General features: G+C 43.7%; 1 protein-coding gene across 1 annotated transcript in view; it reads right to left on the bottom strand.

Annotated features, from left to right (window-relative positions):
• Window positions 1-13,548, bottom strand: part of plcb3 (phospholipase C, beta 3 (phosphatidylinositol-specific)) — a 52,409-nt gene that overhangs the window by 23,628 nt on the left and 15,233 nt on the right. Inside the window, exon 2 of the mRNA XM_073474499.1 lies at window positions 12,303-12,389. Coding sequence (XP_073330600.1) covers window positions 12,303-12,389 — 87 coding nt within the window. The remainder of the gene's footprint in view (window positions 1-12,302; window positions 12,390-13,548) is intronic.

Raw genomic sequence — 13,548 nt, forward strand, 5'->3', positions numbered from 1 at the left:
ACACTCAGACACACACTACAAACAGGCATATCCTCAACACGCAGGTCCTGACTTGTGAAACATCCTGACCTGTTGAGCAAGACAGGGTGTATGGGAGTGTGTGTGTGTGTGTGTGTGTGTGTGTGTGTGTGTGAGTGTGTGTGTGTAGGCGTGTGCATGTGTGAAAAAGGCTTGTAATTCAGCGCACATTCGACGCATGTGACACAGGAGCGTGAACATATCTTCACGACCAAGATGGGTGCAACTGTGTCAGTGTTTTATCAGAAAAGTGTGGGAAACGTGCGCGTTTTCTGCACATAGTTGTGTGTCCGAGCGCGCAACATGGCGAGTGTGTGTACGTGTGAAGGTCGCTCATCTCCGAGAGCACATTCCTAACATATTCCGGCCTTCTGTTCCCTTAGCGTGTGTGTATCTGTGTGTTTCAGTGTGTAATATTTAGCTAGCCGTGGCAGCTGTACCGCTCCATTCATCCTCCCAGTGCTAAGCCAATACACAGCTCGCTCCATTTATCACTCCAGACTCGGCTGCAGGCTCATTATGGCTCCAAATGAGTCTGGGTGAGAGTTTTCCAGGAGTCATGTTGTGATAAACTGCCACAATTTACTTTAATTTACTGGTTTTGGTGGAATGAAGAACTTTCCCTTCTCCTGCCTCATTTACTTCTGCCTCAGTTGGTCATTTCCTACATTTCCCAGGATGCACTACCACTTTTAGAGAACAGTGTGAACTTGTTGCACTCAGATGTTTGGCAGGTAACTAGTCTACACGAAGTTTAGCCTCTTTCTTTGGTTCCCAGGCAGCGATACCAACACCATCACTGCTGTGAGTGTGAAGGAAACGCGTATCCTGAGGGTGTGTTGTAAATCCAATCTGATGCTCGACAATAAAACGAGAGCGTGGCTCTTTAAATTAGTAGAGGGTGCTCTTTCCGTATGACTTTTGGTTCAGCTGCACACATACAGTTTACTTGAGCGGACTGCCCAGGTATATAACAGTACATTCAGCAACCCGTTTAAGCATTTTATAGGCTTATAGCATTTTTTTAATCCGTCTGCTAGAATGAAGCCATCCAGGATCAGTTCCTTAGGTGACAATCTGCCCTCGCTCTTCCCTTCCTGTCCACTGTCAATCACTTGTGCCCTGCAGTCAAAGAGAGACGCTCTCTGTGTTACATCCCTCCTGTAAACGCACCGATTGTGACGCAACCTCTCCTATTTAATGTAGGCCTACTTATGCCATTGTTTTGCATAAACTTTGTATTTTATGTTGTTTTTGCGACAAAAATGGAGAGCGATAGCAAGCAGTGCTGTCCTGAGCAGACAGTAACAACATTAAAACATCTGGGAAGCAGTGTGTGGAAGTATTTTGGCTTCTACACCGTAGATGGCAAAGTCTTGATTTTTGTATAAAAAAAAAGGGACAGCTCTACTGCAACAATATACTAATGAAAATGAGTTTTAGGGAACACATGCTACTAGTTAGCAGTTAGCTAATGTTACACACACAAAGTGCTCACTCTTCTTGCTATATTTAGCTCCGACTGCCTGAGTGTTCAGAGGACGCTCTGTCGTTCAGAGAGTGAGGTGCTCTGAATAACCAAACAGTATAGTAACAACAGCATTCTGAAGTTATCCTCCAATAAAACCACGACTTGCCATTTTTACATTCCTTTTTTTTGTTGCATGGATTAAAAAAATAAATAAAACATGTTAATAAGCTAACTGTATCTGCTTCCAGTCTTAATGCTAAGCTAGCCGATTGCTAAGCTGTCGCCTTATATTACTCGGACAGAAATGAAAGTACTATTGATCTTCTCGACTAATCCTCTGCAAGAAAGCAAATAAGCTTTTTTTTTCACAAAGCCAGATTTCTTTAAAGCAACATTATGTAGAAATTGGCTTTTTTTGTGTGATTTGGCAGCCCCGGCAATCTTGAGTGCAACACCACTGTCGTAAATACAAATCCCAGGTCTGTAACAGTTTGTCAGATGTAACGTAGGCGCTAACTACAAACAAAACTCATTACGTCATAACAGTGTTACGTGTTGAAAACTTGTACGTTGAAGTAAATGTGTATGTAACGCTGTGATCCGACCCTCTCACTGACGTTACACAGTGCCGAAACAAGTGATGGGGGGGGGCAGAGACACCATTCACCCTGTTACAACACACTGTACCATCTAAATGATGACACAGGGAAATCTTTGTGCTGTGCTACAGTTGCGTGCATGCGTGTGTGGTTTTTAATGCAACAGTACTTATTAGGTTAGTCTATATTTAGGCACCAAACACATGTACAGTAAATGTTAATGTGATCTGATTAGCCTCTTGTTAACTTACTCCTTTCCTTCCTTCATTCTTTTGATTGACCTGTCACTTCCCCTCCTCCCTCCTGCCCTGCCAATCTCCCCATTCATTTTCTTAAGATTAGAAAAATATGAAAGGCCGACCAAACAATCGAGAGAGCGCCACTCCTTTCCTGCGTGTGTGTTTGAAAGATCGCCGCGGCTAAATATGTCTCGAATGACCAATCACTGCTCCTATCAAATGACGGCATGTAGGAAACCGATCCTCCTGAACACACACGCACGCACCACCAGTGACACGCACAGTGCCAGGAGAGCATAGCGTACATCTCCACCCTCTGCCACTTGGCTGCGACCCAACCGGCCAATCAGTGCGGAGGAGAGGAGAGGAGATGTAGGCTTGACAGAAGAAGACTTTAAAGGACACAGAAACATGGAAGAAGTGGAACAAAGAGGCCTTCAAACTGTTTTATGGCCGCGATGGGAGAGTTGGCAAGGTGTTTAGAGGAAGAGAAGGAGGGGGACACTTAATACCCCTGTGAAGCGAGGGACGGCTCTATAACTGTGTCTCCGTAGCCTTGTAATACTTCCTCTGTATATCAATTAGATAACACTCTCCCTTTATCAGTTTATCTCTTGGTCTTCATCTTTCCTCCTCACTTAGTTGTTTCATATTTTTGTGGGCCGGAGAAGGCGAAAAATAAAAGGGAGAGAAAACATTTTAGCTACTTAGCCGACCGATCCGCAGAGATTTGTAATCAGTGAAATATTAGAACGGAGAAGACGAAGTGCTGCAAAGACGGGAAGAGAAAAAAAGAAGCAATAAAACATGAAACGGGGATGAACTCCAAGTGTACGAGAAAGGAAAAACATCATCACTTATGAGAAAGAAAAGCAAAAACAAGTCGAACGTCGATAAAATGAACGCGCACATAAACAACGTAGTTAAATACCAAGTGTCTCGCAGTGCAAATAAATACAGGCAGAAATGGGTCGAACACACACACAAAGACTCACACACAACAAAAATAGTTGCAGTCATCATAAATCTATCACGAAACACAAACACACATAGCTCAGTGGGGGTGAACTCACAACAACACAAACCCACATGTGCAGCGGCCCACATCCCACTAACACACAAACACACACACACACACTGACACACAGGAAGACAAAACTTGAAAAGTAGATGGAGGAGGCCAGAAAAACAGAGTTGTTTACGAGTGTGTGTAGTTTTTTTAGAGATATGCTTTTTAACTTTCCTGCCAAGCGTTAGATGACAAGTTCAATATCAATCTTGAATTTGTCCACCAAATATGAAGCTAGGGCAATTAGCTTAGCTTAGGTTAGCTTAAAGACTGGAAGCACACACACCTACACAGGTACAACTATAAAAATATATAAAATATTATATAAAAATGTAATATATAAAAATGTTTTCTGTTGTTATGCTAAGCTAAGATAGTGTCCTTCAAGCTCCAGCTTTACGTTTAGCATAGGCTACAATTATAAGTGCGGTATCTATTGTGTCATCTATCTCTCAAGAAGAAACCAATTAGCTTAGCTTAGCTTAGTATAAAGACTGGAAGCAGGAAGCATTAATTAGCACTAGCGTTACTACATAATTGCACAAGGTGCAGAGGAAAAGGACAGAGGCACTGGCAACACACACAGGCACCTCCACAAGAATGGTATGTGCGTATGCTACTAGTTAGCTTACAGCTAATGTTTGCCCGTACAGAAAGCACATTAATTCATTAATACGGTTTTGTTGGCATTGTTCTCACCACAGTCATAGCTAGGATCCGGAAACATGCTAACATTGCTACAACAAAGTCCAACACAGTGAACAAATGTTTGGCAAGAAGCAGTGAACTGTGATGGTATTTCAAACAGACAGTTTAGCTAACTATTTTCTTCCAAATACAGTAAGTGAAGCTAACCTGGAAGTGTGTTTGAAGCCTGTAGCCTATGACAGCTGACAGCTGGTGTTTATTGCCCCTAGTCTGGTGAGTTCAGGGTAGAAATGGCTGCTAAAACTATTAAAAACTAAGACTCAAGGTGTAATAAACCAGAATTATCCTTCAAACCTTCATTTCTAAGCCGCTCACACACACAAGGTGGCAGTTTTGTTAGCTAAGCAGAGAGATTAGCAGGGCCCTACAGAGCGTACGAACTCTCACACACAAACACACATTTTGGAGGAAGCATCTGCTTGGACAATGGATTCGATACTGCGCCGCGTCGCACTTCTTCTTACAGCGAAGAACCGAATGTCTGTGTCGCACGAGTGTGTGTTGAGCTGCGTGTGTGTGCGTGAGTGAAAATGAAGACTGCTCTGCCATGTGCATGAACAGATAATGTCAACAGAGAACAAAACATGTGACCTGGTGACACAGAGAAGCCAGAGGAGAGGAGAAAGAGGGAGGAAGCGGTTACATTATCGTCTCACACATTCAACTTCCCCTGCCAACCACTCACTCGTTGTCTGTGTGTGTGTGTGTGTGTGTGCGAATAAAAATGACCTCCTGTGCGCCTGTGTGTGTGTGTGTTATGTAAACCCCTTGTACCAAGTTAATACCTTCTGGATGTTTGACTTCAGCCAAGGAGATAATCTCTATTAGATCTCTACTCATACCTGCCAACATCGCTCTAATAACAATTCAGCTGGCTCATTTACACACACACACACACACACACACACACACACACACACACACACACACACACACCAGTATCAACAATTCAGTTGGGTATGGTTCTGTTGCATCTATAGTGGGCAGTGACAGCCAATCAATAGAAAACAAATTGACAGTTTTGATAATCAATACATTGGTCGAAGCAAAAGCAATTTGGAGAGGTCAGCTGACAAGTTATCCGTTAAAAGGTACCATGTCTGTACACTATATATGAAGCTGCCACCAGCAGACGGTTAGCTTACTTTAGCATAAAGACTGTAAACAAGGGGGAAACAGCTAGCTTGGCTATCAGCTCAGGAAGGAAGTTTTTACACTTTGGATAGTGTATGGGTTACACAAGTGGGCTTCAGGACAGAGCAAAGATAGCCATCACCCCCTCCAGTATTTATGCTAAGCTAAGCTAAGCTAACTGTCTCCTGGTTATAGAAAAATGGCTGATTTCTACGGGATGCGCCCAGCTACTGTACTGCCTCATGGTAGCTAGTAAGCGTTGGCAATATTAAAGTTAGCTAGTGTTAGCGATATTAGCAGTAGCTAGCATTAGCACAAACTGGCAACCACTACTTTAAACAAACAGTTAATGAAAAATAAATAAATGTACGTACACATGTCAGCATTAATCAACACTCACACTAATGAGGCCCACTTCTTCTCATACTGGAACAACATGATTCAAATCACTGTCACACCTCCAGTCAGTATGTGTTGAGACAGGAGCAGCCCTCCCCGAGGGTGTTTGTTAAATCCAAATCACAGGTTACAGCTGACACATGAGAGTAAGTGTTGTGGTATCTGTTAGTGTCCCGCCCCTCAATCTTGTCAAGGCATTTGAAATCAATTCTGCACCATTACAGGCTAAATCTGAGCTCTGTGGTGCCTCGATTACATCCCTGGGGGCAAGTTGTCTAAAAGCTCAGGTGCTATTGACGTGACCTGTGCACCTTAAAGAAGGAGGCGAGGGAAGGACGGAAGGAGAGAGGGGAAAAGGGGAACTGTGGAGGAGGAGTGGGAGGAGGATGAGGGAAGAGGGGGCAACGAAAGTCCCCAGAACCCCCATAACCCCCCGTCTGAGTAACTTCCTGCCCACTTTCCCACGCCAAGAGAAGAGAATGAGGGAGATTAGAAGTGTTGTTGCAGGAAATTAAGGAGCAATAACTCTGGTAGGAAGGGACCACGTGAGAAAATGCATTGATGAGACGAAAGAGGAGGGGGAGGTGAAGAGGTGAGATGGAGTAAGAGAGGGAGCGGAAAAAAATGGGAGATAGCGAGGTGGAAGACAAAGAGCAAGAAAAGATGGAGAGCAGGGAGGGAGGAAATGTCATCCTTCAGTTTATATTAGAGGAACAACTTTTGCCTCATCTCTCTGATGGCTACCAGCTGCCCTGACAGAGAGACACGGGAAGTGAAAGAGAGAGGAGGGAAAGACAAATTGAAGGTGGATTAGCAGTGGAGAACCCGGGCAGGATCCAACAGCTGAAGTGAGAAGGAAGAGGTAGCCAAAGTAAAACAGAACATTAGGGAGGATTAGCCGCAGTGCCAGGTGCATCTCAGCTCATCCCCGTTGTGGCAGGTGAGGCTGCGCTCCACCAGGATCGGCCTGTCGGCGCTAAATCAAACTTATTGGAAACGCTACAGCTGACAAATCATAGGTGCTGTGTGGGAAAGGACCGCAGAAATTTCTCAAACACACCAACAAGGTGCAGTGAGTATCTGAGCAGTGGAGAGCAGGCTTTACTGTTCTTCAAAACAACATGAATCATCAGATACCGTCAATAAAGGAAGTGTGAAAAGGAAATTTGATTGACGAGAATACATGACACACCCAAAACAGCACAAGGGCTAGAACATGAACCAAGTATTGAAACTGAAATAGTTGAGGTGTATCCTCTCTGGAGGATTTGTTTACAAAAAGCAAAAGGTGCTTTTTTTAAAGACTTTATCTCCATAACCTTTATGTTTTCAAGAGAACTTTAGCTGATGTGGCCACATCGGGGTCAGAGCAGGCTACAACACTGTCCTGTTACAACATCCAACAGCAAAATCCACAAATATTAAAGGAATACTCCACTCAAGATCTTCAAGCTCAGTGATACTGAGCTTAAGGAATGGGTTCTCAAAGTTGTTCTCACTGGTGCACATGCTGCACATTGAGAAGCTATTAACTAGACTAAAGGAGTGATTTAACAACGTTTGGTGTATATTTTGAGGACTGCCGGTCGCCACTGGAACCGACTGTAGCCACTGTCGATTCAAGCCGTCAACAGCTGCTCTCTCCACCAGGGAACAATCAACAAACCTTTCAGCCGGCTCCTCTAATCAACTTGTTGGTGCTGTTATTTTACCTTCAACAAACCTCTTAAATCTCTAAAAACAGCTCATTTTGGCTTTGAGCGTAAAGAGGAGAGTTTGGCCAGAGGACTGAAAAAGAAAACGCAGAGCAAGTTTAGCAGGAGGCTGTGAGCATATGTTGTGACAGATGCGAGGATTTGGGATGTGCATGTGGATCTTGTGTAACCTTCTCAGCCACTGGCATGCACTTTTTTGCCTCAGCCAGACTCTCACCAACCAGCACTGAGGGTATATTGGGGATTTGGTTTTCCAAACTGGGTACCATGGGCACTTAGAGGTCATTGAAAGGGTTACAGCTGGCCCAAAACAAAGGAAATAATAGATTTTTACTGTTGACTGTATGTTTTTCCTGGACAGGCTGGCATTTAAAAAGAGCTTACGCAGGGAAAACTGCTGCAGCTGCTTCATCAAATGGGTTTCTGTCGTCTGGGGCACGTGTATTCTGAACTCCTGCTCGGCCTCCGAGTTTGAAAAGTGGTGAAATACGCACTGTTTAATTAAAGCGACCACTTGGAACAAACCTGCCTTTGGACGGCTCGACTTAGCGGTGTAGGAGTATATCTCTCCAAGGTGCTACGTCAAACAGCATCAACCATGTTACACTAACATCTGGCAGGGCCCCGTATGTTATGTTAGCGAGTCCTGTTGTCAGTACTTGAGAAAAACAAACTGACCTTAAAAGGACAACACGATTTCGTATTGTTTCACTTTGTTTATATGTGGCGGACCCTGCCACCTTTCTAGCTTCAAACAGTGTTCTGGGGACCTAATTTTCCTCCGAGAACAGCTCGTTTATTCAGTTATTGAAAAAATAAACATTTCTGACCTTATTAATATTGTAAATATTAAAAATCTGAGTTTGAATTTCTTCTCCAAAACGACATAGTTCCCCTTTAATAAGGACTGTATCTCAAAGTGCAAACAGTGGAGACATTTAAAGAGTCTGGACTAAAGGACGCTGAGTGAGCGAGTGAGTAAAAGGGAAAGAAAAACAGTGGAGCCTGGTGCACGCTGGGGTGTGTCTCCCAGGTTTCACTGCCAAGCCACTGTGTGCATGTGTGTTTGTCCGTCAGCGACAGTCGGTCGTTATCGCGAGTGACTCAAGCATTATGGGAAATTCTGGGCGCACACACGTCAGAGGTCTTGTTTAGCCGAACCCTCAGACATTACACAAAGATGAGGAGAGGGAGATAACAGAGGGGAAAGGGTGAACGAAGGGGTTGAGAGGAAGAGATTCAAAAGATTATTCTTGAAGAGATGGAGATGGAGGAAGAGCAGCCGACCCGTCGAGCAGGAAGAATACCATTCTCGAGAAGTGTCAGGGGAAGAGACGGAAACAAATGAGACGTTGGAAAAAGAGAGGAAAGTACAGAGTTATTGAAAGGGACACGTTAAACAAAGCGAGGCATGAGAAGAAGGTGACACGAAACAGACGGAGATGAGTGAAGGGAAAGAAAAGAGATGGAGATGTTCAGGTGGATATACAGAAGGAGGAAGAGAGGTGAATGAGATAAAGCAGATTTTTAAGAGGAAAAGTTGTAAAGCAAGTGTTGGAAGAGGGAGGCAGGTGATCCAAATAAGTGCACGACTAATGATGGATGATAGATGAACGTGCCTCTCCGGGCTGTACATAGTGGAACATGCACGAGGTTTCACAGCCGTTTCTATGGATGTTAAGTATAATATTCATGTGCCCTTTCTCTTATTTTCCATCATGAACCCGCCTCTGGACAGGAGGTGGTTACTGTTGTTCTACATCAGCAGAAGGTTTTATAAAGTTAAACACACCTTGTGTTTAGGATCATTTCACCCACGATACCGCAGTTGAGACGCTTGAGGAGGAAGCTTAATGTTAATGATGTGGCTAATCAAAACCAACGTGCACCGAACAACATCCTAGAAGCCAGGAGTAGTTTGTACAAAGCAACTGGATAAGTAGGCCGACATTAAGTAGGAAGACAGCTGATTTTCACCTAGTTAATCGATCGCAGGTGGCATTGCTCTCTCGGTACAGACTGAAAAAAATAGAAGTATAAAAAGCTAACATGAGTCAGTGAAGTCTACGTGTGGGAAACACTGAACTTTGGTTTGTTTACTGTTTGACAGAGCGGAGGTGAATGACACCTGAAGTCACTGAATAAGATCTAATCACACATTTTCATTGATACCCTGTTAGGTTCCCGAGTTTTATTTTGTTTTATATCATTATGATGATTTCTGGAATTACAGTTGAGGAAGTGACTTGATTCTGATACATTACTTCATTGAAATAATGTGGATTCCCCCGTCACTGTAGTTACACTCTGGAGAGTGTGTATTTCAAATGTCCTGAAACTCGAATCCACAGGGGCTGAGCTTTCATGCGTAAGGGTTCCTGTCCTAAATAAAATGCACCGTCAGTGCTGCGTCCTTCTCACCTTGATAAAGAAAAGTGGAACTTTCTATTCTCTCATCTCAAGTTGAGCATCGTAAAACCATATCTGTCGTGACATTTTGGGGCTATAAACCTTTGGACGTCCTTTGCGGAGTTTCTAAAAATGACTTGCCAAAAGCGGGTATCCTGAATATGTCTCGATCGCCTCTGAACGGAAAGATATCGTTAGTTTAAAACTCAGCATCGCTTGTCATTTAAGGTCATATAAGCAGAGCAGCAAAAATAAAAACTGCACTGGAGATCAAATATTTTGGGTATCTCTATTCAGAGAAATGGGTTCCATCCAGAATACCCTCGTCATCTGTGTAAAAGCGTATTTAACTTGTTCTCATTAATAATAGCTGGATATCTGTGTTGCCGGCGTGTCCTCTTTCTTTCTAGCTCTGGTTTGAAATCTCCTGGGGAGCCACAACGCTGAATTAAAGCTTCACTGAAGTCACCACCCGTTCACTTTGAAAAAAGGATAATCTATAAATTCAGGTGTGCTTATTTTCACGGCTCCATCGGACCTAAAAGGAAGCTTGTCCAGATCTTCTGAGCCAGATTTAAACCTGCGTCATTGAAGAAACTTAATACACAGCTCGCAGTTTGGGATCTCTGGGAAGAAAGTTCAAAAACACCACAGTAATGACTAAAAAAATCTTATAAAAAACATTTAGAGCAGCAATATTCATCTTTTAGGACGTTAAAATTACAAAAAACGACTCCCGTTATTATTCCCTGCTGGTTTCTGACCCTGCTTCTAACGTCTAAATTCCCACATATCCCTGTCTTTGGCCTGGGTGGTCTGGATGTTTTAAGGCGTATTTCATTTTTGTGGCAGGGGCCAACAGCAAGCAGCATTCCCGCTACTGAAGTAAGAGCAGTGACCACAATCCAGCTCCGTCACGCCAACAACAACAACAGAGATGAAAAGCAGTCAGTAAGTAATGAAAGAAAAAGCCAAACATTGCGGCACAAAAGGCAAATGAGGTGGCACCGCTTCTTGCGCGAGTTTCAAGGGAGTCAGCCGGAAACTGCTTTCACTTGGGAATTTGCTTTTTGTTTCACAGATAAAATCTGACTCAGCTGTAGGAAAATGAATGATTTGCGTTGCTCAGGCCAAGTAAGCGAACATCTCATGGTCAGTTAAAGAGATATTTCACCTGGGCTTCTGTAATCACGCTCACAAGGGGCTTAGAAAAGACTGATTGACTGACTCTAAAATGTGTTGTTTAAAGTTGTGTGTCTTTATAAAACAGTTTACTGTGCGGAGCGGCTTCATCGTCACGATGAAAAGATTCAACGACTGATGGTCTGACTCTTTGCAAAACAGTGTCACGGTTGCACCTCGGGCGACAAATGGCCTATTATCTCAATAACACATGGAGCCGCGCATGTGCAGGCGCGAGCGAGACATCAGGAATAAAGTGAGTATTTAAAGCATCTGTCTGTTACGCGAGTGCACGGACACATGCTGACACACGTGAAGACGGACGGGGTGACGTGTTCTCTGGCCCAGATATGCACACACACACACCGAAACATGCAGACACAATGCAGCAATAATATTGGCTATCGACAGGTCATTCCCTACATGCTTTTGGATAAATAGACAGCCAGAAATAAAAAGGGGAGCAGTGTGTGTGAGAGAAAAACATAGAGAGCGATGGTGGGGGAGGGGTGGGTTAATTGAGCCACTCCGAAGTGTCATTTGATCCGAGAGGCCTCACGAAAATGTTCTGGCCGGGCCGTCATCACACACGTACGCATGTAGATGTATGGGATTTGTTTATGAAAATCTCGAGATTAACATCATCAGAATTTGATATTAAAATAAAATATTCAAACACCTTTTACATCGCCGCACTATACAACCACATATCGAAATCTCAAAACCCCACATCCTGCACACTCACTGCCCATTTCTTCTTTCTAATTATGTCAGCTGAATGCCTAAAATCCAATATTACCAAACTAATGGCTTAGGCACAGCCACCGAACATAGAAGGGGAGGGAGGGGGTGGGGGATTGTTAGATAGTACAAGTAAGATGGATGGCATAAAAGAGATGGAGGGCTGGAAGGACGAAGACCACAAAGACATCAGGAAATCAGCAAATTGATGAATTAATGGACTAATGGATAAAACCAAGATAAGAGACAGAAAGAGAGAGGAGAAGGAAGCAGGAGGACAAAGGGGTGCAGCGATATGTGGTAGAGTTAACGCAAACAAACGCGCATGGTATCCATTTTGGCACTCGTGTTGGTGCATTAAAAATCCATTGTGGTCAGCTTCAGCGTGGTCCATTTGTATTCCATCATGTGTGTTTTTGTGGATACTTTGAGAGATGGGCGGCAGTCCATCTGGCCTACTTTGAGACCAACAAGTTTGTGTACATGTGTGTGAGTGTGTGTGTGTGTGTGAGTGAGAGAGAGAGAGAGAGAGAGAGAGAGAGAGAGAGAGAGAGAGAGAGAGAGAGAGAGAGAGAGAGAGAGAGAGAGAGAGAGAGAGAGAGTGTGTGTGTGTCTCACCAGGTTGGACCCTCCAGTCCAGTACAGGAAGAATCCATCTGGGTCGACTTTCAGGGTTACCAGGGTGGGGGGCCCGCTGTTGGGCTCCTAGACGACAACAGAAATAGAGACGTTAGTTCGACGAACACACAACAGTGATATCCACCTCCGCCTCCAACACGCACACACACTTGCACTTGTTCTTGCTACATAGTGAGGACTGTAGTTTTTAACCACAGAGTGAGGACATTTTGGTCGGTCCTCACGTCAAACGGATGTTGGAAGGTTAAGACTTGGTTTTAGTGGTTAGGTTAGAGCTAGAGTTAGGGTGAGGCATTCAGTTGTGATGGTTAAGTTTAGGCTAAGGGGCTAAGGGAGGGTTAGGGTTAGCAAGTACAGAGATAGTGAGCTCCAATTTTATAACCAGTGTACTTAAAGCTCTGAAAAAGATAATAATTGGATAATTTATTACAACTTGGGTCTTAATTTCATAGTTAAGGCACCTTTGTAAGAATGACATCTGACCAGGGAATAAAACACGTGTTCAGATGATCATACGAGCAGTTATTTAGGGGTGTTACTGAAAGTTAGCACACCTAAAAAGCCACTATGACGCCTCATTAAACTGGAAAACTACGTGACAAAGTCTGGTATACCCAGGAGATTGGTGAGTAAATTGGTCCCTAGCAAATTCACTCACCAATTTCCTGATTACAAAGGAGTTTGGGTAAAACACGTTATCATTTTTCTCATCTTTTATCTTTTAAATAAGTTTGGCTAAAACCTGTCTTATGCTCATGTTTCTCAACCAGTCTGGTGACATTGTTGCCATGTTGCTGTGTTCCTACATTTGAGCAATCAACTTGGCAAGTACGATTCAGGGTTCTCATGTCACTGTTCAAGCGTCATTCAGTCTGAGATGGACTCAATGTACTCACGTACTCATGCTGAAGGCACCAACCATCTGACCCAATTTATGCTCTGTTAGCGTATCAGTAACAAGGCTATTGTTGTTCTCTTGCTAACACCAAATGGAGAAAACTAGCAAGTCATGCTTCCGCATGGGTTAAGCAAGACACCAGATGAACACCAAAACAATCTGAGAAGTAAACTGAGGAAGTGTCCAGGATTCAGCAGCACAGATGGATTGGAAGTGTTAGATAAAATAAGGCGGTTGGCTAAATGCGTGATGTAGCTGCTCCACCGTTACATTGGCTTGTCTATTGGTGAGGCGGTGGAGGGGCTTCGAGTGAACAGATGATACATG

The sequence above is a fragment of the Pagrus major genome, chromosome 10 (assembly GCF_040436345.1).
Source record: "Pagrus major chromosome 10, Pma_NU_1.0".
Lineage (NCBI taxonomy): Eukaryota > Metazoa > Chordata > Actinopteri > Spariformes > Sparidae > Pagrus > Pagrus major.